Below are 20,290 nucleotides of genomic sequence, written 5' to 3'. Positions count from 1 at the left end.
ATCCCTCATCAAACTGTTTACGATTCCAATGATTCCAAATGGCTAAAAAGAAAAAAATGTAAACATTCTAAAACGACTATTCATTGGAGTTCATCTGGACAACTTGATTGCCTTTCGCTTTTCGCAAGATAGTCGTCGATAGTTTTAGCAAAATTCCGGAATCCTCAAAGATGAAAACTTCCCACGTCAGTATGAATTTGTGGATTTATTTTAGAAAGAACGGACTTTCTAGCACGAAAAATAATAGCTAAACGCGTGCCCGTTAGGATAACACCTCAACTGGTGCTGGGATATCGAAACAGCAAACAAGTTTCACCAAGTTATAGCTTCGGTTTAAAGATTTCGCTTTTGCCTCATGCCGACTGGAGACAACAAATGCCATCTGGGGACCTTTTTAAATTTTCCCGCCCTGCTAGCGATGTTCAGCGTCTCCAAGGTAATTATATATTGGATAGTGCTTATTGAGGCGGGGTCGTACATGCAGAAGGGAAAGATGAGGGGGCGCTTTGAATAGACTGCGACAGTAACCAGTACGCTTTGAATGAACAAATCGTTTCTTATAGAAGTATCTGCCAACAGAAAGGTTCGACGAAAAGAAAACGTGTCAGTAGAGGGGGTGGATGCTGAGCTTCGTTCGGTCACAGGAAAAGCAAGCAGCAGCAAACAAGCAACGAATTGTTATTATCCGCTATTCTCATAGTATATTATTATTATTATTTGATGGATCTCATGAAAGCCATGTTCGGTATAGAATACGAAATGTGTATACTTGTAAAATACGTACACTGATACGCTTCGAGTTGCTAGAGATCTTTGCGGTTCAGGATCAGTGTACATGTCCGCAACTCTGATTTTCATGCTTGTTCTTTGTAATTATGGCTAAAGCACCTATAATCCTGCCAGTCTTCTTTCACCAGCTAATCATCGTTTATGTGGATCCTTATTTATATGCAACCTGGTCTATTACGTTTCGTAACTCCATATTTTGTCATACAAGTTTTTTTAGAATATTTTTCATTATTTAGTAAGGTTTGCTCGGTTCATAGCTGACAAACGCGCTCAGAGAGAATGAATCGCTAGCTACAAATCTAGCGCCCCCCTCGTAATTTCTATCGGGCTGCCAGATTCTATTACAGTAGTTAATTTTACATATGCAGCCAATCATATTATATATACATATGTACATATATGTAGAGCTACGAATGGATGATTCATGATATATGCCGCTGAATACGACCAATGCTTACACCAAAGCCCCGCTCATGAAGCAGCCGTTCTGGTTACCCCTCCTGGCACTTCCCATCTATGACCCAGATCGTCATAGTATTCGCACCGGTATATCTTTCTACACAAAATACAGTTCAGAGCGTTGGATTTTCATCAATTGCTTTGTATCAACGAGACTTCTAGCGATGCGTTGTCTTGGCCCTGCTTGCTCTTGCATGTAGGTAAATAATTATTGATTAAATAGTTCGTCAACATGTTAAATGTTTTCGGGTTTACATCTAAGAACTGTCTTATCGAAACCAATATGTCTAGACCAAGTTTTACACCCAGCATTTACGCATTCCCTGGTTACAAGGGGACGAACCGCAGTGCGATACGTATTTTGGTACTAACTAATATGCGCTACCGATTTATCGATAACAATCTTAAACAGCAAATGCAGTGTGGAAATGGCGTACAATACAGGTTATTTGAAGTTGCGTTGTCTATTTGGCAAACAACAGTACCATGTGTCAAAGGATTTATTTGTTTCATATTATAAAAGTATATTGAAACATTTTTTTGAATACACATTTTGTTCACTATACTAGAAAAATACTAATGGACAACTACCTAGATAAATGTTACCTTGGGAAAGGTGTCTAATTCATTGTCACACGTTAAACAACTGAGCGCGCAAACGTAATCCATATATTTTTATGCAGCCCCGTTGAAATCTACCAGTAGACTTATAATAGGTTGCAGCAGGTACCTGTCATTCTTTCTTCTGAAAGAGATTCTTCTGCTTGAAGTGCTATTGAGTGCTACAGGAAATGAAGCACAATATATAGAAACGGAAGTTATTCTAAGCTAACGTTGTTACGCTACTTTAATGCATAGAGAGTGATCATAGACGGTTATTAGGCTATGTTTTAGTTACACTTTTTAGGTGTGGAAGACCTTGTTTCTTTAGCCACGTAAGGTTTGGATTGTTAGATTTGATTGGGATCTCTGTGCAGTTTCCAGGAAATTGGAAATACTAGGGCCTTAAGCACCGTATTTGCTCAGGTTGTTTTGTTCGATCTAGCGTATCCTTGCTAAGCAATAGATCACCGTCGCCACCGTTGGGCTCTTCGTTTGGCCAAAGGGAGATGAAAATAGCTTGATAGGATTCGAAGTGCGCAGAGCTTCTTTCTACAACGTCCTCACCCGCTTGACGAACAGATAAATATGCAATGTAGGGAAAGACCGCACTGGAGTAAAATTAGAGATAGTGTCACGCTTTTCCGCCTGTGCAACACACACATACCTGCAGATGTTGATGCTGTTGGGGGATTCTAGAAATGACCCAGTAGACCCAACCCAGCCAACTTGCGTTTTGTTAGCTTAGTTGCAGGCACAGCCATTCTATGGTTCCTTGAAGGTGACTATTGTGGATAACTGGCCCACTGAATATTTCAGTTATAAACTTCGGATTCTTCCGTAATTCTTAATCACGAACTGTGGCCCGCACAGTTGTTTGTATCTGCAATCGTCTTCACTTTGCCAACTACCACCAAAGTTCAATACTGATACACTGTTGACAATTTTACCATTCATCTAAAATATAGCCTGTTCATTCTGACCATAGTTTCTTTCATAACCCTCTGCATTGACAGGTGGGCTAGAAGTGTCGATCTGGGGGTTAAAAATAGGAATCCAGATATGTTGGACTCCGTATCTATGATAGCCAATGTGACGAGTAGATTGGTAGGCATTCGCAACGTTTACAAAAAAGCTTTTCTCCAGGGGGGAATGAAAGGGAATTTGTTTATACAATTTTCACACCCGTTGCATTTTTGGTCCCACTGTGGCGGAAGAAATAGCAGCTTTGCAGACCCTATTCCTTAGAAAAGCGCCCTATACAAGTCACTGTACAGCGTAGCTTCGACTTGCCAAAGGAAAAAGAAAAAAAAAACCGCCGCCGCATTTAGGTGTACCCTTGCCTCTTGGTCTAGTTTAACTGCACTTTAACATTACGGCGATGCAACTGGGTTATAGCACTTGCATGTTATAGTAAGTTACATGAAGTTGTTCATGAAAAGCAAGTTGGTTTTCGTCGATATTTCGTTCTGTTTAAGCTTATCCCTCTGTAATTGAGCATCTTTTAGCGCAGCCATGTCGAACGAAACGAGCCAACAATTCATCTCGCTCTAGATATTTCTCTGAAGTCAAGCGCGTATTCAGTGGTTCTTGCTTGACTCGGCATATCACACACCAGGGTCGTCTTGCAGCCTCAAAGCACATCTGTTTCACCCCTAAGGGATTCCCTCTCCCTAAGTCACCCTGATGTCGGCTTTCTCCTAGCACTTACACCTATTCCTCCTAGCTGTTCTGTTAGTGCCACCCGGGGCATGATTCTCGTCTTCAATGCCCCCAGTTATCTTCGACATTTTTACCGCATTGTAACGAACATGACGCGTATGCTGCGATGTGCGGTCAAACCATGCGGTACATGTGGGCCTCGCTTCCCTAAGTGCCAGCGGCCCCGGTTCGCCCTGACTATCTGAATATTGGCCGAAACTGCAATAGTTTGTAATAGTAGGTATAGCGGCAGTAGTAAGTCTGTTTGCTAAATCCGATTAACACAAGACACGAGCGTTTCCGTTCCAGCCAGATTTCATTGAGTTGCATTAACAAGAAGAATATTTGGGTATATCTTAATAGCCACGATTCGTTTGGGTTGTTGTGATCCGCTGCAGGGTTTTGGAGCTGAGCTAAGATGGCTTGAACTGAATGGGCGGTACGAACTACAAACGTCTAGCGAAGTAAGAGCCGAGAGTCGTCTATGAGATATATTGCTGTAGCATTAGTATTGTATTATAGATCCCAGCCCAGCAGCTGGAACTCAATGGATCTACATGGAGGACGGCACAATAACGGTAAATGTGCTCCGATTCGATGGATGTTAGGCAAGTCGAAACAATCGCTTGCGCAAAGGTAAGACACCGTTGATAATTACAGTTCTGGTGGCATCTATTACTGATAGCTACAATTCGATTTTATGATTCGATGTTCCGTGCTGCGTTTGTTTTTACAGTCTTCTTTGCCATTTAATTAGTTTTTGCTATTAAACGATCCACTCGTTGGGTAAAGGAAACCCAGAAGACAGTTTGGCTGCCTTTGGCGTTTTCATGCGGCCTACGGTTCGCTCGAAACCTTACGTCAGTAAGCCATTTACTTTCTACCTACATATTCCTTTTGATACTAAGCGGGTAAAAAATAAGCTACGAATGATTATATCTATTTTCTGCAAAGACAAACGACATACGTATACGTAACACAAAAAGGGTCTGCATGCTATTACAGCTTGAACTCTTTCCCGTTCGTTCATATATGGAATGGGCATAAATCAGAGAAATTTCGTACCACTGTTTTCCCCTGTGTTTCGCTAAGTTGAAGAAAACATTTGATACGCGGTATTAATTGCAGATTAGGAGTCCTCTCTGTCGCGCCGTACCACTTTTCCGGTTCTGATCGAAATATAATCTTCCCAAATAGTTTTTCATTACATTTAATGAGCTAGCTGGGGAAAGCACCAAGTAAAAATGATCCAATTCACTGGCTCACTAACTAACCTTATGACAATCTTTCCTTGATGGCTGTACCCCTGTTCCCTATACTCGTTGTCCCTATACTGTTGTTGTACAAAGCGTCATCCAAGTAATCCACACATAAGGGCCGTTTGTTCACCATTCGTCGGCTGTTGCCGCGAGACGCTTGATCCTGGTGCAGTACCGCGGGACTAAGTCGTCCTTCGGGCTTTTCATCGAAACTTGTCGTTTCTTAGCTTTCTTGCCCTCCTGTCTTTGTCCTTCTTCAGTCCTTACCATCGGCTACTCTGCATTGGCTTCCGCGCATTCGAATGAGTGGTTCCATTTCTCATCTCTCGATTTTTCATTAAGCCCATCCCAGAGAATACAGGAAGCCAGTCGAGAAGGACTACGAAGGACTCATTGTCTAGCATCCAACGAACAATCCAGTGGCCGAGCGATGTCTACACTTCAAAACCCACAGTTGTTTCACATGGATCCTGCCGGGCGTCCAACGAAGAGAGGAATGAAGGGCAAAAAGAAAGAACATGGGAACAACTAGATAGGTGAGTAAAAGCTAGTGGAAGTACTACCCGAGTACCGGATATGGGCACGCGCTTATACATTCAATAAGTTTTTCTAATTATAGCTATGTGCAGTTATCGCTCTTTGCTGTCAAGGGTGCCATAAAACGTGTTTAGTCGTCTAGGCAAAAACAAATCGATCTCGGGCAAGTTAACCTCACTTAATCTAGCTGCAAGTGAATACATATCCCGTATGTTTCAATAAGCACTTTTTAACTCTTTTTCCCTCGACAAGAACATATGTTTATAACTGATGTCTCTCTGTGGCCTTAGCTTTAGAATGGTCTCACTTATTGCATCATACGATTACTTGTTGAATGTTTTCTGATTCGAAAGTTTGTCATTTAAATGATTTTCAGGGAAAGCCGGTTAGAGACGAGGAGTCCAGACCACCGACTGATCTCCGAAGCTTTTGTCCTCCTTTCTCTTGCCGGGCAAGGACGCTTACATCCCCCGTTGTCGCCTTCCAAAAAGTCTTTAGAACAACTTCTTTCCTGATTTCAAGTTCGGTCCGGTCAACCACATTCAAACCGCTGCATATCTTTACACTCCGGAGGTTTTTTTTTCTTTAGAAGCCATCCATTGCACCAATCAAGAATATCTGTCTACAGTGTACTAGTTTTCTATATAGTGGACGATGGCATTGAGCTCAGTTGGTTGCTGGAAGTATGGGAAGAAGCCTGTTGTTTACCATATGAAAGTGTGTAAGTGAACATGATAATTCTCCTAATTTTTTAAAGCCCGCGTCACGCTAACAGGAAGTCGCCTATCTTTAGGACAGCTGGAACATTTCCGCATGTTTATTCTAAACTGCTTAAAACATATCTGCTTAGACAGAAGGATGAATCTATTAAAAAATTGCTTAGAAGAAGCACTAAATGCGCGAAATTGGCTTTCGAAATTGGCTAGTTTGTTAACGAAACGTTACCTATATATTGCCACTCGCCACTACAGATATTATCAACAGTTGTTCCTTATAATCAGGATTTTTTGCTCTCGCGTTGTTTTTCTTTTTAATCTTGTCCTTAAAGGAAATTATTGGTACATAGAATTAAACAAATTTAGGTATTAAATTAATTGATGTTACGGTTGTTAAAAATATATTCAGTGTATTTCTCTGGATCAGGCAATCGTTAGCGCACGGCAGATTGTATGTTGGCATATCGAGAGACGGACTACTCTCTTTGCCTACGTAAGACCAAAACGCTATTAACGCCCTCAGGGGTGCACGTCCGTTACATCGATATGCTTGTTGTCGACAACAGCAACAAGCAAAAGGACAAAAAAGGATTTGCACGAGGAGTGTTGATTCCTGTCCAAGATCTAGTTTCTTATGACGACATGACGCTGCTGCTTACTTCACCTTCGAGCTTCAGCCTGCGTGGATCTACTATGGCTGAGTTACAAGCGTTGGTTGCGTAACTGTGTATGGTGACGCACCGGTGTCGATCATTTATATCGGCAACAATAGCCAACCCAAGTTATAATTTTTCTGTAGTTGCACACTGCGTCGCACAACGACAGATCTACAGAAGCGTTGCGCAACTACTCAGAGTAGCTATATCGGTTACGACCAGCAGATAGATGTTAGCATAAAACGCGATTTTTATATACTAATATGTTTCATAAATGGAGATCAACGGCAAGCAAGATATTGTTGGCCATTGGCAATATCACTCACTAGAAGAATATATACTGCGAATATTTCGTTATTATTTGAAGAGTGTCATTAGGAAAAACAGGCATTACTTAAATGATAGTGTATCTCTAGTCTTGTCTTCAAAATTAGCGCCTTCAAAAAAGCTTTTCTCTATTCGCTTATAAACTAAAAAAAAAACAAATGTGCACGTTTAAATAGAGCCATTCTCAGCAGCGTGACTACTACCTAAGGTACGAATGGCATTCTCTCTCTTGGAAAGACAACCTTTGACGCACGTCTCATTCTGTATTAAGAGACATATTGGAATGGGCCTGCTAAGTATTCTCATCAATCAAGGGCGTGGCGCCTTTACGATTTAAACAAGGAAACCTCGATTAATCCCGTTCATCAAATCCCTCGTTCACTCTTTGCTTGCCGTAGACGACCAGATCAGATAGTCAGAGCCTGGAGATCTACACTGATCTGTGTCCATATTGCTACCGCCAGCACGAGGAAGACGATGTTATGAGAACATCTATTTTGTATTCGTAAGGTGTACTCGAACGCCTTGCTTCTCTTCCTCTCCGCTGGTCAGCGCCCACCTTAGTGGACAAGTAACCTGTTGCTTCCAAGTTTTTTTGGATCGAACTAGTGCCGGTCGATAGAAGAACTCCCATAAGGGGAGGATTTTTATGAGCGTCATATACTCCAGCAACGTGTCTGATAGGGTGAACATTTACTGATGCATGACGGAAATTGATACAAAAGCTGGTTGTTTCTCTTGCGGATGGTATTGTATATAAATGCTTTGTTTCTCGGCATGAAACTGTAGCAGCGGTGTTACAGCGAACCCAGGTCGATAGCGGCCTCTAGCGAGTGGTCCACGCCTCTGGAAATTAGAATACAACGGTCCTAAATGGGGAAAAAAGGCAGAGTCCGACACACAACAGAGATATCGTTGATTGTAAGGCACCTTCAATTGCGTTTACTCAGAACAGTAGTTACGTCAGCATTTGAACGCGTATCGACTACATTAATAGGTCATAATACGGGCACCTCATTAAATAAAATACACAAAGGTTCTACAGTCTGACATCTTCACTTTACTAAAGAGTGACTTACTTGGGACTGTAAATATTATACTGGAAAGTTAGTTGAGTTACTAATGTACCTACATAACGTATACGGAATAGGCCGTTAGTCGGGCATAGACCTTATTGCAGTAGATATGTATAACTCTATGAGGAGAGGCTTATTAATAAAAAACAATCGGAAATCACATTTTACTGTACTAATAAGTAAAAGCTACGTCTTGATGACGGCTATTGACGACAGCTGCTTCCACACGGCCTCGTCGCTTACGCCAACAATCCTTTGTGCTTTTGACTTGATGACGTTGGACTGCCAGCTGATCTTTCTCAGAAGGACTTGCTCGTTATTTCGTCCGCGTCTTAGGTCAGTAACCTAAATCTATAAGCGCTTTTAGCTCCGTTCCTCCATGATTAAGTGTGTGGTCTCTTTTTTTCAGTGCTTTTCTCGAGTACAACAAATTCGGATATTCGACTACCAAACTCCTAACCAGCCTTTTTGCCAAGTTCTAAAAGCAGACTTTATCCTAAGCGCTCCTGAATTCTCAAGTTCATAATCGCTATCGTTAATATTTCCGTCGAGCACAGCGAAGTTCAAAGTCGACCAGCATGACATACTCAAAACCCGTGTCTTCCCTGTGACAGTACAACGCCAACACAGCGCTCTCCTCTGTTCTTTAGACTTTCCCGTCCTTAATCCGAAACTCAACTCATACAGGTACTTCCTAGTCGAGTTTGGCTTACGGCTAAGCCCGTGTATTCATTTTCTGCTTTCGTCTCAACGAATATGGACGCTCCAGGTTTCAACATCTCTCAGGTGCTAGCAGCCGGAAAGCATGAAAAAGTAGGCGAGTACCTGACTAATTGCAGCCTCGTTACCAGCTATTTGGGAAAATACGTTACTGGATTGCAGAATGAGGCAATATTAACTATAATATATCCTTGTTGTAAGGTTGCATTTATGGATCAAACAGTTCAGCAGCGTAAGTACGCACACTTTGACGGCTCAAGCTCTCTTTAGGGTCAGAGCAAATCCTGACCGAACAGACCAGATACTGTGGCCTGTTTTTTTAGCTTCCCTCAGTAGGCTTCAGTGTATGTCGGTCCTAGTTTACTTGACTTCGTTGTTTTGTAACGTCGCAAACATTAGTAGACTCTGTCAAGCGGACTTCGTTGTTGCCATCAGCTCGTAGAGAAGCCAATGGATTATTTATTTGCTGGGAACTTGCTTATCGCCACTGGGCTGCCAAAGGGTTTATATGTCTAATGGCAATCAGATATCAGATAATGTACTGTATTCGCTAATAACGTGCTACGGGATGTTCGAGCAAATGAATAGTTTGGTCTATCGTATACCGCATGTATGCTTCTAGCACTCTTAATCTGTTTGTTTCATGTTTCATACCTTCCCAGGTTTTAGACAAAAATGGTTTGTAAATGCGGCGAACTGCGAACAGGCATCCTACCAACCGGTGCTGTCAAGTCTCGTGTTTTTGTTTCATGAAAGGAGCGTGGCCAAACTTCATAAACTTTTTTCAAGTCAGTGACCGTCGAACACCTGGGTAAACGAGGAAATCCCTTTTTTTCCTGTGACATAGGCAGCCCTTGAAAATATGAGGAGGAGAACTGAAATTTAGAATTAATTAAAATATAAAAACGATCAACAAAAAAAGATTGCTTATAACAGAGCAACGAGACGTAATGAACGACGACGACGACGACAACATAGTTCTTTACATTTAAAGTGTCAGCCCGAAAACTACAAGATTCTTCAACGGCTACTTGTTGAGCGGTGGGGCTCACAACCGCCGCTGTCATTGTCGTCCGTGTGATGTTTTTCTTCTTCTCCCTGCTCCTGTTCACGGGGAGACGCTGATACCCCACCATTCTGGCTAAGTAATAATATATATAGTTATTCACCAGACATCAATTTTTTCTCTGAGCAATAATCATAAAATAAGAACATCGCCATGATAAAGACCAAATAACTATCAGGCTATGCGAGCGGCTGAACGCCCGATAGACAGATAGACAAAATGTAATAGGCGTCGATGACTACCACAAAGGAAAATCTGAATTTGACATTTGTTATTGTTGTTGTCGTCGTCGCCGCCAACGTCATCGTGCCGTCAGTAGCACCTAAGCAGTTAAGCGCTATCAAGATTAACTTCAATTAAAACTTTGTGGGGTGGCCGGTCGAGTCGACGTGACCCGGAGAAACTCCGAAATCGTTAGCGATAAGCAGCAGCGTCAAGGAACGAAGATGTTTTAAGATGCGCGATCGCGTCACCGCTCGGCGGCGCCGCCTCGTATTTAGTCACTCATTAACGTAATAGATCAACGAACTGCATAGAGTCCTCTGCAGTAGCTTTTGCTGCCTTTTATTTAGAACTTACTCTAGAAAACAGAAGCAAAGCAAACGCAATAAGTGCACTGCAGCGACAATGGCGGCGGCGGCGATAACGACCACGTCAACAATAAAAGTTTTAGATAAGGCCAAAGCCTGGGGTACCGCGTGCGAACAACTGAAATATGCCGCAGCTCTCTGTTCAGACTTTCCAAAAAGCAAAATCAAGACAGGCGCTCTTACTTTGCGTTCAACCAATGCTGGAACGGAAGGAACAAAAACGAGAGCTTAAAAATGCTTCGGGCATTCGTTGTACGGTTTAGAGCACTTAAGGAAGCGCGTCGTACGTATAATACGGTACGTGTTCCCTGTCGCTATATAGACAATTTTTGTTACGCACAGTCTGTAACTAATGTACAAAGCGTCTTTATATTAGACACGTACAATTTATCCAGGAAATACTTACGCTGTTCGTACTGTATCATTCTATATAAACGGCAAAATAAATGTGATGAGACAGTGGTCATTCGTCGTTAAAGCTACAGGTTACGTTGACGTCGAGAGCGTTTTCCATTGACGTGAGGTATGTATCTGTGCGTTTTTGGTGCTGACAAGCTACTTGATAGCATGGTACGTACTTCTATCTAGAGAGCTGCTGTTTTTCTTATTAACCGACATTTGTACTCGTCGTGTTTGTTTTTTTCGCGATCCAACAAACAACGAACAAAAAAAATTGCTATCGAGTGGTTGGGTTACCAAAAAAGCTGGCACAGAGATTTCGTCACTATGCCGTTTAGCATTAAAATAGAAGCTTATATTTTCGGTTGTATGATGTATACTACAGGAGTTGTACAACGAGAACATTAAACATAGCCGAAGAAACGTATGGCGTCCTTTCCTCCACTTGAGTTGGACAAAAATCAGCAGTTTACGAAACATAAACGGTCCGTGTTTAGTGTGGCTTATGGACGATAACGTGTATTTTCTTGTTCCGTGCGCCGCGCGTTTGTTTCAGTCGGGCCGTAAAAAAATCATCTTGTTACGCTGTAATGTAATAGAACTAATACAATATTCTTAATAATATAACTTCAGGGCTGTTCTGTTGCATACATGTCGGATGTACTGTTAAGGATAGCGCATTGTCTTTGCTCTGCAAGTTACCGTTGTTGATGTCCGTGAAAGTTAAATAGTTTACGCCCCCTAAGAAGTTGAACTTAAAATCAGCGTACATGATAGTGCACTGATGATTTCATTGAAAACATATTTCTTAAATATTGTATTTGCTGGCCATGAGCGAAAGCGAAGACGGCAGGTCGGCAGTCAATAACGCTATTTCGACACTACTGAATTTCATTCACGTAATATTCTACCATATCGATACGTTACAGTGAGTACGTATGGAGGTATACTGATGTCGTATATGCAGCGACACGCTTCCCCTGCTCCGCTTCTATGGTAGCTTGCTAATTAGGACAACGTCGACTTTCCTCCACGCCGGCGAACGTAACGGCAGTGATAAAATACGAGAAAAAATATAAACTAGGAAAGGACAACTTTTGAGTTTTGAGTGACACCGTTTTTTTTTGAGGACGCGAATGCCCTATTGATTTATTTCAGTTATTATCTTCCGAACAGCCTAAAAACGAAATGTAACTAGAAAATGATTTAGTTCATGTCTGTAACATTATATTATACGGCACTATGTAAGCTGAGCCTGGTGGTGATCGAAGTCGGACGAAGATGCATTGTTGGACGTTTGGCTGGCTCGCTTCAACAGATAGGTAACTTCTGCGAAGAAAACTATCTTGTGCCATTACTTTCAGCAAATGCTTTGACCAGGGACAGATTTGTGCAGGATCACAAAGTCGCAACGTTGAACTCCACCGAGGACCGCAGTGTCTAACAGCAGCGACAGCTACACCCGGCCAGCCGACCGCCCCCTGGCTCCCACTGCGCTACCATCGATACCAAATCACCACTGGCGCATCACGAGAAGAGCTATCGAGATATCTTCGTTTGCTGTTGCCCATCGTCTCTTGTCGTTTTTCCCAAATGTTTCGTTTTCTGGCTTTCCTACAATGTCTGCTAAAGCCTGTGGATTTTGGATGATTTAGCTCCGCTGTCGCTGTCGTTGTCGTAGTTGCTTCAAACAACCACTGTAACGGCAATCGCAGCATCAACATCAATGGTCCCATCAACGACGAGTCAAGGGCAATAGCGTCAATGCACAGCAAAAAAAGACGATCAACAGTGATTTCACTGGCGGCGGGAAGGTTAGCCAGAAAACCGTCGACGTGGTAAGCTAACTAACGGCGACGTGCACAGGTGGGGCTGACGGTGAACAAGTGCGCTGTAGACACTGGGCTACAGAAATAGTACCACAGGAGACAAAAACGACGAAGTATCACGTGGAACGATACAGAGCACACAGGCGCTGAATTTGAACCAGCCAGTCGAAGCTGAAACCATTCACATGACGATAACGAATAACGAAGCGACGCATTGTCGCGTCCGTCTGTGGTGGTGGTGGCGTCGTCGTCGTCGTCGTCGTCGTCGTCGTCGTCGTCGTCTCCCCCTACCCTTCACCGCGCGTCTTCACCATCAACATCGCCACCGTCTAGGTCATAGTCGCTGTTACCATTGTTAACAGTCATCCGAATCGTGTAAGAGTCGAGAAGAAGAAGTATCTGCTTCCGAAGACTACTCGCTGTCGTCTTCGTTGACAAACCAATCAGCGAGCGAACTAACGAAAAACGAGTCGATTTTTCCTCATCCATTGTCGAGTCGACTGACTGACTTCTTCTGTTTAAAGTGACTTTTCTTTCGCCATAGCTGCTAACAGTGAATGAGTCAGTCAATCCAGCATTCAGCAGTCGAATGAAAATCGTAGCCGAAATCGTCGGGTCATTTGACTGTCGTACGCGTGCTGGCGTTTGCTATTGTGCTTAGGGACGTAGCCTCAGGTGTCCCCATCATGATTAATGCTGCCCTCCCAACCCAGCGCCGTCTCTCTTCCCCTTGCTATTGCCGTCTGGGTCATAGAAAACGAGCAACATCAAATTCCCGCAAGAGGAGTTCGATAGCTCTGAGTAGGCTGCAAGGGACTGATTACAGCCAGGCCCAACTTTGTAATAGATCTCCATCGTCGCTGGTCTTGCGACGGTGACGAAAGTTGCGGTCACAGTATTGAGATTGAACAAAGCGCAGACTGATTGGCTTCGAGCTCGATTCGACATCGTTGACGACTATTTGCTCGCCGTATGCTTGTCGTGATCCCTGCTCAATAGAACGACTACGTATAATCTCGATTTCGTTCACAAAAAACACAGACACGAATGGATGGTTGCATTGATATAATAAAGTAATGGTTCAATAATGTTTTTGTATTACCTCAAACGTTGCCTCTGGCCAAATATGGGGCCGTGATTTGAGCGTCAGTTGCATATGGCCGCCGTTGGCTTTTCTAGCCACACGATCGTCTAGCCGTGCCACCTTTATATACTGAATCAAAGCTCTCTAAATGTTTTTTTTTTTCGATGTGCATATTATCCTTTATATATCATGTCGGTATTTGATGTCCTTAAAATAACCCGAAGGCTTAAACATATGTTGCACTTGAATCTAGAAAAAATCTATCAATTTAGCTGGCTAGACATCGATAAGGCCTTACTCCTACGTTTAGTATTCATATCTAGAAAAGATCTCACTCTTAAAGCTCTTTCAGGCGTCCAGGACACGACTTGCTTAATCAGATGGGACAAATATATAGGGACTATGCAACAGAAACGGTACAGGCCAGTAACTATCTCGCTAATTCTAAGTAATGCTTCAGGGACACATCAGCAGCGCAGTAAGTCAAAAGCCATTTGCACATACGGTAAATTGTAAAACGTGTCTAAGTTCCAACATTGCCGCTCGTTTGTAGTTTTGGTTGTTTTCTTCCTGTCCGACAAATTGTACCATTTTCATGGGGTCCTATGGTAATGCCAGTGGTAATTTATAGGCCTGATGACATCGAAGTATTAAGTCTCTGGCATAAGCCTTCTTGTAACTTAGCAACGCCGTAGCAACCGTAGCTTCTAAGAACTTTTGTAACTGTATGCACTTTTAAAGGAAAAAGTTCATGTTCGTCACGCAACTCGCTCCGAAGAAAAATTGCCTTCGGGGGCTTTCTGAAGAATTGTTATGTACCGCAAAGAAGCTTGTGACGGAACACATCAATGGAGAACAGTAGAAGAATATAGACTTATGGTAGCTATTGATGTATAATAGATTACAGTTGTAATCTTTGGCGCTTGAATCACTCACACCACTCAGATAGATGTCAAATTATAATGGGTTCAACAAAAGGTAGACCTAGCTTGTTGGTCCTGAGCTAGGTAAATTAGCTGTCGAACAATATAAAAGTCTTACTTCTTCTATCTTCAGTACATTCATCGTCACACAAGGCTTGCATTTATTTCTGCTATTGGCACATCGGGATATTTCGAACGCTTTCGCGGTACTTGCTGCCGACGGCTTTCTTAAATGTTGAAATGACACGTTTTTTTGACACCATTTTCATAAGGATTATGGGCGCCATAGGATGCGGTGACAATGAAGGAAACCTTTTTACCTATTTGATAACATGTTACACTTCTTTTCTACTTTCATTTCGGGTCACTTCAAAGGAAACTCTCCCCGTTGATTCTGGCTAGCGCACGTATCGAAATAATATGTAATGATAAGTTGTTGCACGTTATACAGTCGTGGAATCGGCAAGTGAATGCAGAACGTTTCGCCATTGTACGATAATGCAAATGTCGGGGATTAATAAGCAACGAACTCTTTTCCGCACAAGTTCAGGTCCAGCGAGGCCGAGCTGGTAAATTTCTTGGGATGAGGAGTTCAATCGAGCGTGAACGTACCGACGGTATCATAGATTCGCTTACGAACTAATCAGTACATCCGCAAAGATCTTGTTGGATCAAAGTAACCTGCTCTTGATAACAGTTATTTTTTCAATGCGGAGCAGTAAGTATGTGCGTTTAGCGTAGTTTCGTTAGTTTGTTCGTCTTATGCCAATTGGGTTCGCGCAAGTTTAAACATTGGCTGCTGGATTTTTAGCATTTAACTTCCCTAGTCTAACTTGGAAATCAGCCACCATCTACAGAAAGTCGTTGAGAGCTGTCTTGTTACGGTTCCGTCGACACTACATTGGGGGGGGGGGAGCTGATCAGCAGTAGCTCCATGTGGAGTACATCCACACGAGAAATACGGGACAAGCGGGGTTACTAGGCTTGATCACGTGGCCAGCACTTCAGCTGCTAACGTAATGATAAAGCTAATTGTTTTCGTGCCGCAAAAAAAAACTATGCTACCAAAACGGGGTCGTTGGTTAAATGGAGAAGAATTGTTCTCGCGCAAGTGAATCTTTCGGCAACAATTGACCCAACTTCATCTGGGTTCATCGCTAAATTGCCATTGGCAATCAGCCTCTGAAGTCGCTGCGAAAAGGCGCAATGGCAGCAGCAGCGCGAAGATCGACCGGCAGACGAAGTGGCGCAGTTCCTCGCTACCATACTTGACAAAGTGGGGAAAAAGACAGCGGAAGAAGGTGGAAAACGGGCTGAGTACAGTGTCTAAATAAAACTAACTTTGAAAACATTTTCTTCTTGTGCTTTGTACGCTCAATATATATACCGAAATCTACTATGAACTACGTTAGAAAGAGGGCGCCCAAAGCAAGACAAGACGGCAGAATAGCCACTATGATTAGGATGTTATTGGTACTAGCTCTTCTATCATTTGGAGATCGTTTGCTCTCATTAAATTGCGAGTGTTAAGGCTGCCTCTATGAATGCATTACCTTTGATTGCTTTTCGTTTTTAAGGCAGATTATAAAGATATAATTTAAGATGGCTCCGAGAGGTCCAATTCAACTGATAATTTTTTACTAAACTGTTTGCCAATAGATATTTCTATATTGTGGTACTCGAAAACAACGCTATTCCAGTAATACACCCTAAGGAAAAGGAATGTTTTCTACAAGACTTAAGTTCGTCCGTTGTGACCTAATATGTAGCAGTTGTAATAGCGGAGCGATCGACTGTCGCGACCCGCTAACATAGTTTGAAATCGGTCTCCATAGCAACATAATATCTGCGGCAAGCATCTGGCCTGAATCTTCGCGCCGAGATACTAGGTGCAATGTTAAGAAACTAGCAATCGTGGAGAAAAATGGCACCTTTTCCCAAGTATATCATACAAAGGAAAGATAAACATCAGAGAGAAAGACGAACCCATCAGGACATTTACTGGGTTAAATTAACTTTTTCGACGAAACGTTTTAACAAAACTACCTGCCTCGTCGAAGGGTACCTAATATAAAAAAGTACTATCGTTGCACTGATACTGAGCTAATGAGCAGCAGATAACGTATTTACACTCTATGAACCGTTCGACCGACCACCGATAATTAGACTGTTCTCCACCGCGTCTTCGACACTTCGGAGCGCGCTTACCTCTGATTAACGGAGGATCGAATGTCCTCAGAGCAGTTGTGACCGTGCCGACCGTTGAGCACCTTTACGTACGTGCCGGGGTCCGTATGGTTACAGCGCTGCTCCAGCTCGTGCAGAGGAAGTTGGGATGTGAAGCGAGCCTCGTGCACCACGACACGCTGAGGAGTGTCGCAGTGAAGACGAACATCATCATATCGACTGCACGTCGACACGGACTGGAGCGCTGCAAGGAGACAAGCAATACCAAACGGTTAATAGAAAGTGGATTTCAAACGACTTTTCATTGGCTTGATTACTATTAAAAAAATCCTCATACTACAGAAGCATAAATATGCTATACTTCTCATTAGTAATACAACACGAGCAGAAGATAATTTACGAGGCACAATTATTTTGAACATTCGGTTGATTTGCTCGTTTAGAACGGCTTACTCATACACTCAGCGATAAGATCATGGTCATGGCACCATACAATATAAATCAGTTGTTGGACAAAACTCTAGTCGAGATTCGATGGAACTTCACATGGCAATAAATCAACTTCACGCGATAGTTGAAGTCAGTCAACTCAAATTATCCGTACGATGTTGGTTGAAGTTGAAATTACTGAATTAAATGAGATTAATTCGCATGCAACCGGCCGGCAGTACCTACGCCATTGCTACAAATAACGGGCGGCAATTGGACCAGACTGTTCTCGGATGCAGCAGCTAGCATCATTCAAGAATAGCTTTTCGGGCCTCCAAGCACGATAACTAAGACAATGGATCTCTAGCATTATCTTGGCGATGACGCACCGGCAGGCAGGGGTTGCTTAGCGAGCTCTCGTACGCCGGTCCAGTTGCATGCATGCACGCGTCGGACCAGCTCAGCACTATCCTACTGCAAACTGGTACGCGACGGTTATGAAGGACTCTGGCCGTTCTACCGAACTTGGGTCGTAAATACATCACCAGGCATCAGCTGGAAGGAATCACCGCAAATTGGTTAACTTGGCGATCGATTGCCCAGCCCGTGCGCGCGTCAGTTGAAATCAGGAATTTGTATGAAAAAAAGATGACGGGAAGGGACGTCCACTGTGTGCGTCTTCTCCAATTAGTGACAAATTAGCTCTCGCTGAATCAACGGTATCATAAAGCTGCATTTAGAAGAGCAGACTCTAACCCCGCTGCTAGCACGTTGAGAAAAAATTACCGATCGTTTACAGAACATGTTAGTTTTATCTACGATTCTGTTTATATGTGACAGCTAAGATTTATAATCATAATTCAATCCTAGCTGTAGCCTTTAAGTGCTACTTTAATGGCCAGCTACTATCTGGATCAATGTCTGTACATGTTCGCGTATTTTTCCGCGTCTTCTCGTCCTTCCGATCCATTTTAGATCTCCGAAGGTAGTGCCTTTTATCAACGGATGGTGTGCAGCGGCAACAGCAACCAGATATTTGTATAGAGTTCTAGTGAGTGGTACACTAGATCGATTGGCTGGCTGTTTTGCTAATTCGTGACCGCAGTACAACACACAATCAGTTCATCTTCTTGGAATCATTTACCCATTATCACTATTCTACGTCTAACGCTCACTAGAGCCATTTAGGCATGTGCTGATGTGCTGCCGGAAATAATCTGCACGTACGCAACCCATTGTAGAGTACCACTGAACCAACTAGATCTTTTTCATTCCCCACTACCCTTGTTACAGCCAACCAGCCCATAACTAGATACCCAACTCGATCGGAAAAGCTATACGGTGTCTCTAGTAAAAGCACCCACATTGATGAAAATCGCCACAACGCACCGTATAGGCTATGCCGTACGATCTGCCGCCGCTACTGCTGCTGCTGGACTGAATCGCGCTAGCGATAGTGGGGCGTTACTTTTTTTGAATTTGCGCGCCCCAGCAAGTTCCGCATTGGCCGCATCCTGGCCGTCGCTCGTTCTCACTTGTTTACATGAATTATATTTACGGTTATCCTTCCCTGGAGGGTCTACTTTTGTACTACATGCCACGCATCTATTTATGCCTGTGTCAATAATTGAAGAGCACTAGTCTTAGATAAGCAGCTGTAGCAGTGTGCTCATATCATACGCCGCTGTGACCCAACGGTGGGACGTAAAGGGCCGCTGTTCGGTAAAGGGACTGATGATGCCTAGATTAACTGACCAAAGCGAAGCACGAAAAACAAGATACTGGCCAACAATTCTATTATACAGGACACCGATCCTGACCTGAAATTGCATGGATGAACAGGCGCTATTAGGTATTTTGTTTTTGTCATCACCAGACATATCGGAGTAGAAGTAGTAGCGGGACGCATCGTCAACCAACCGCTCGTCATCAGATATGAATAACTGTGTTAGCATATTGTATATGATCTGGTTTCTCTTCTCAGCGTCTTGGCATTGTGACGTATGTGACGTTTACCACCCTCCACCCGTAATTTCGCGTTCTGCTAATTTTGTCGAGCGTCATGTGGAGACCAAACAGGCCAAAGGCTCTTCAACGAATGGAACAATTGAAGGCTTTCGGATCTATTGCTGCTGTTACGATGTGCAACAGCATCTATACGTTGAAGATTAGTGCTAAACAGTTGGCTTTGAAAATGTAAGGTTTCTATTTTTGATTATCACCCCCGATCGCTCCGAACAAAAGCAGACAGAATAATTCAGAAATAATGAGAAAAGATCAAGCTATCTCTGAGACCAGCGATAGCTTCCGAGAGTAGAAACAAAGCGTTCCGATCTCGTGGCGACAGCTATAGATATTGTTTTCTAGGTCGGCTCTGTTGCTTGCGACCAACATGTTGCACATGCACAGACGCAGCGAAAGTTACGGATGTCTTAAGTTGAAACGATAATAATTCCGAGTTCTCGCAGATTTAGCTAAACGATATTATCAAAAATGAGAAAAAAAAACTCGCAATACATCAGCAGTCTCCGCCATTATGTCCTAACTAGTCTTGGACCTAATTGAAATTTGACAGCGCGCTCGAATATATGGATAATTTAAGAAGTTGATGCGATGCCTTATGGGCATTGATCTTCAATTTGACCGATTAACTATTTTCTGCATTCGTTAACCGAAAACCTTTCTGCAACTATATACTTTTGCCGAGTTTTCTATGGAATATTCCTGCGGCCCCTAAGTGTTCGTACTTTGCACAAGTGATTTTGAAGCTAGTCAGAGTGATCGTAGCCTAATGGTAATGTAAAAATATTGTCTGAAAGAATTCCAGGCTGTACATGTGGGCTGAGATGGACAAGTGTGTGCATCGCAATGAATTACTATTAAATCTAACATAACTTGAAGCCACATTACATAGGGCAAGTCTTAGAGTTGCACAGGCGAGCT

At 42.9% G+C, this 20,290-nt stretch overlaps 2 protein-coding genes across 4 annotated transcripts in view; one reads left to right on the top strand and one right to left on the bottom strand.

Annotated features, from left to right (window-relative positions):
* LOC111260098 (uncharacterized) overlaps nucleotides 1-20,290 on the bottom strand; it is a 157,598-nt gene that overhangs the window by 50,988 nt on the left and 86,320 nt on the right. For all 3 annotated transcript variants that reach the window (XM_022832589.2, XM_022832587.2, XM_022832588.2), the window contains exon 2: nucleotides 16,940-17,162. In XM_022832589.2, the coding sequence (XP_022688324.1) occupies nucleotides 16,940-17,162 (223 nt within the window). The remainder of the gene's footprint in view (nucleotides 1-16,939; nucleotides 17,163-20,290) is intronic.
* On the top strand, nucleotides 4,115-8,223 carry LOC111260099 (uncharacterized). Its single transcript, XM_022832592.2, has 3 exons — nucleotides 4,115-4,185; nucleotides 5,151-5,344; nucleotides 5,722-8,223. Exons 1-3 carry the CDS (start codon nucleotides 4,132-4,134, stop codon nucleotides 5,858-5,860), a joined length of 387 nt encoding a protein of 128 aa, XP_022688327.1. The 5' UTR covers nucleotides 4,115-4,131; the 3' UTR covers nucleotides 5,861-8,223.

This window comes from Varroa jacobsoni, unplaced genomic scaffold (genome assembly GCF_002532875.2).
Source record: "Varroa jacobsoni isolate VJ856 unplaced genomic scaffold, vjacob_1.0 scaffold_399, whole genome shotgun sequence".
Taxonomy (NCBI): Eukaryota; Metazoa; Arthropoda; class Arachnida; order Mesostigmata; family Varroidae; genus Varroa; species Varroa jacobsoni.
Note: the sequence above shows the minus strand (reverse complement) of the source record. Positions and strands in the feature narration are given on the sequence as shown.